We start from the raw sequence: 622 nt of genomic DNA, 5'->3' as shown, positions 1-622 counted from the left end.
TCACACTTGTGCTCCGGGCCCGGCACCAGCTCCATTCCCTTCTCTGGCCCCCTCCAGCACCTCAATGTCTCTCTTGCAGTGAGGGGCCCAGAACTGACACAGGATCTGAGGTGCAGCCTCACCAGAGCCCAGCACAGCGGGACAATAAGCAAGCCCCAGCCTGTGTCCCTCTGGCTGCTGGAACTCACCTCGTGGGCCATGCTGGAGGCAGTGGGGAGGGCTCCGTGCTCGGCGGGGAGGCTGTCGTTGGGAGAGCTGCAGCCAGACACAGGGGTGCTGCTACTGCTCGGGGAGGAGTCTGCAGGGAAGAGAAACAGGGGTGATGGGTAAAGCACCCAGAGCAGGGCTGCGCAGCCTCTGCCCCAGCCCTTCATCACCCTCCCTTCCTCTACCAGCTGCCCACCACCCTCCTTGGGTGACATCTCCCTTTGCGCAATGGAGGCTCCACACCACAGTGAGGAACCCAGCCTTGGAGGTCCCTCCTGGGCCTGAAAAGCAGCAGGGCTCAGCTGCAGGAATGTCCTTTCCTGGCTCATCTATCCCTGCACCACCACAGAATCATGGAATGGTTTGGGTTGGAAAAGACCTTAAAGCTCCTCCAGCTCCAACCCCCTGCCCCGGG

General features: G+C 61.9%; 1 protein-coding gene across 1 annotated transcript in view; it reads right to left on the bottom strand.

Moving 5' to 3' along the window:
* Positions 1-622, bottom strand: part of HDAC7 (histone deacetylase 7) — a gene marked incomplete at its 3' end in the record, with an annotated part of 15,986 nt that overhangs the window by 10,724 nt on the left and 4,640 nt on the right. The window contains exons 6-7 of the mRNA XM_010011730.1: positions 610-612; positions 198-298 (exon numbers count right to left, since the gene is read on the bottom strand). Coding sequence (XP_010010032.1) covers positions 198-298; positions 610-612 — 104 coding nt within the window. The remainder of the gene's footprint in view (positions 1-197; positions 299-609; positions 613-622) is intronic.

This window comes from Nestor notabilis, unplaced genomic scaffold (genome assembly GCF_000696875.1).
Source record: "Nestor notabilis isolate BGI_N333 unplaced genomic scaffold, ASM69687v1 scaffold20823, whole genome shotgun sequence".
NCBI classification, from domain to species: domain Eukaryota; kingdom Metazoa; phylum Chordata; class Aves; order Psittaciformes; family Psittacidae; genus Nestor; species Nestor notabilis.
Note: the sequence above shows the minus strand (reverse complement) of the source record. Positions and strands in the feature narration are given on the sequence as shown.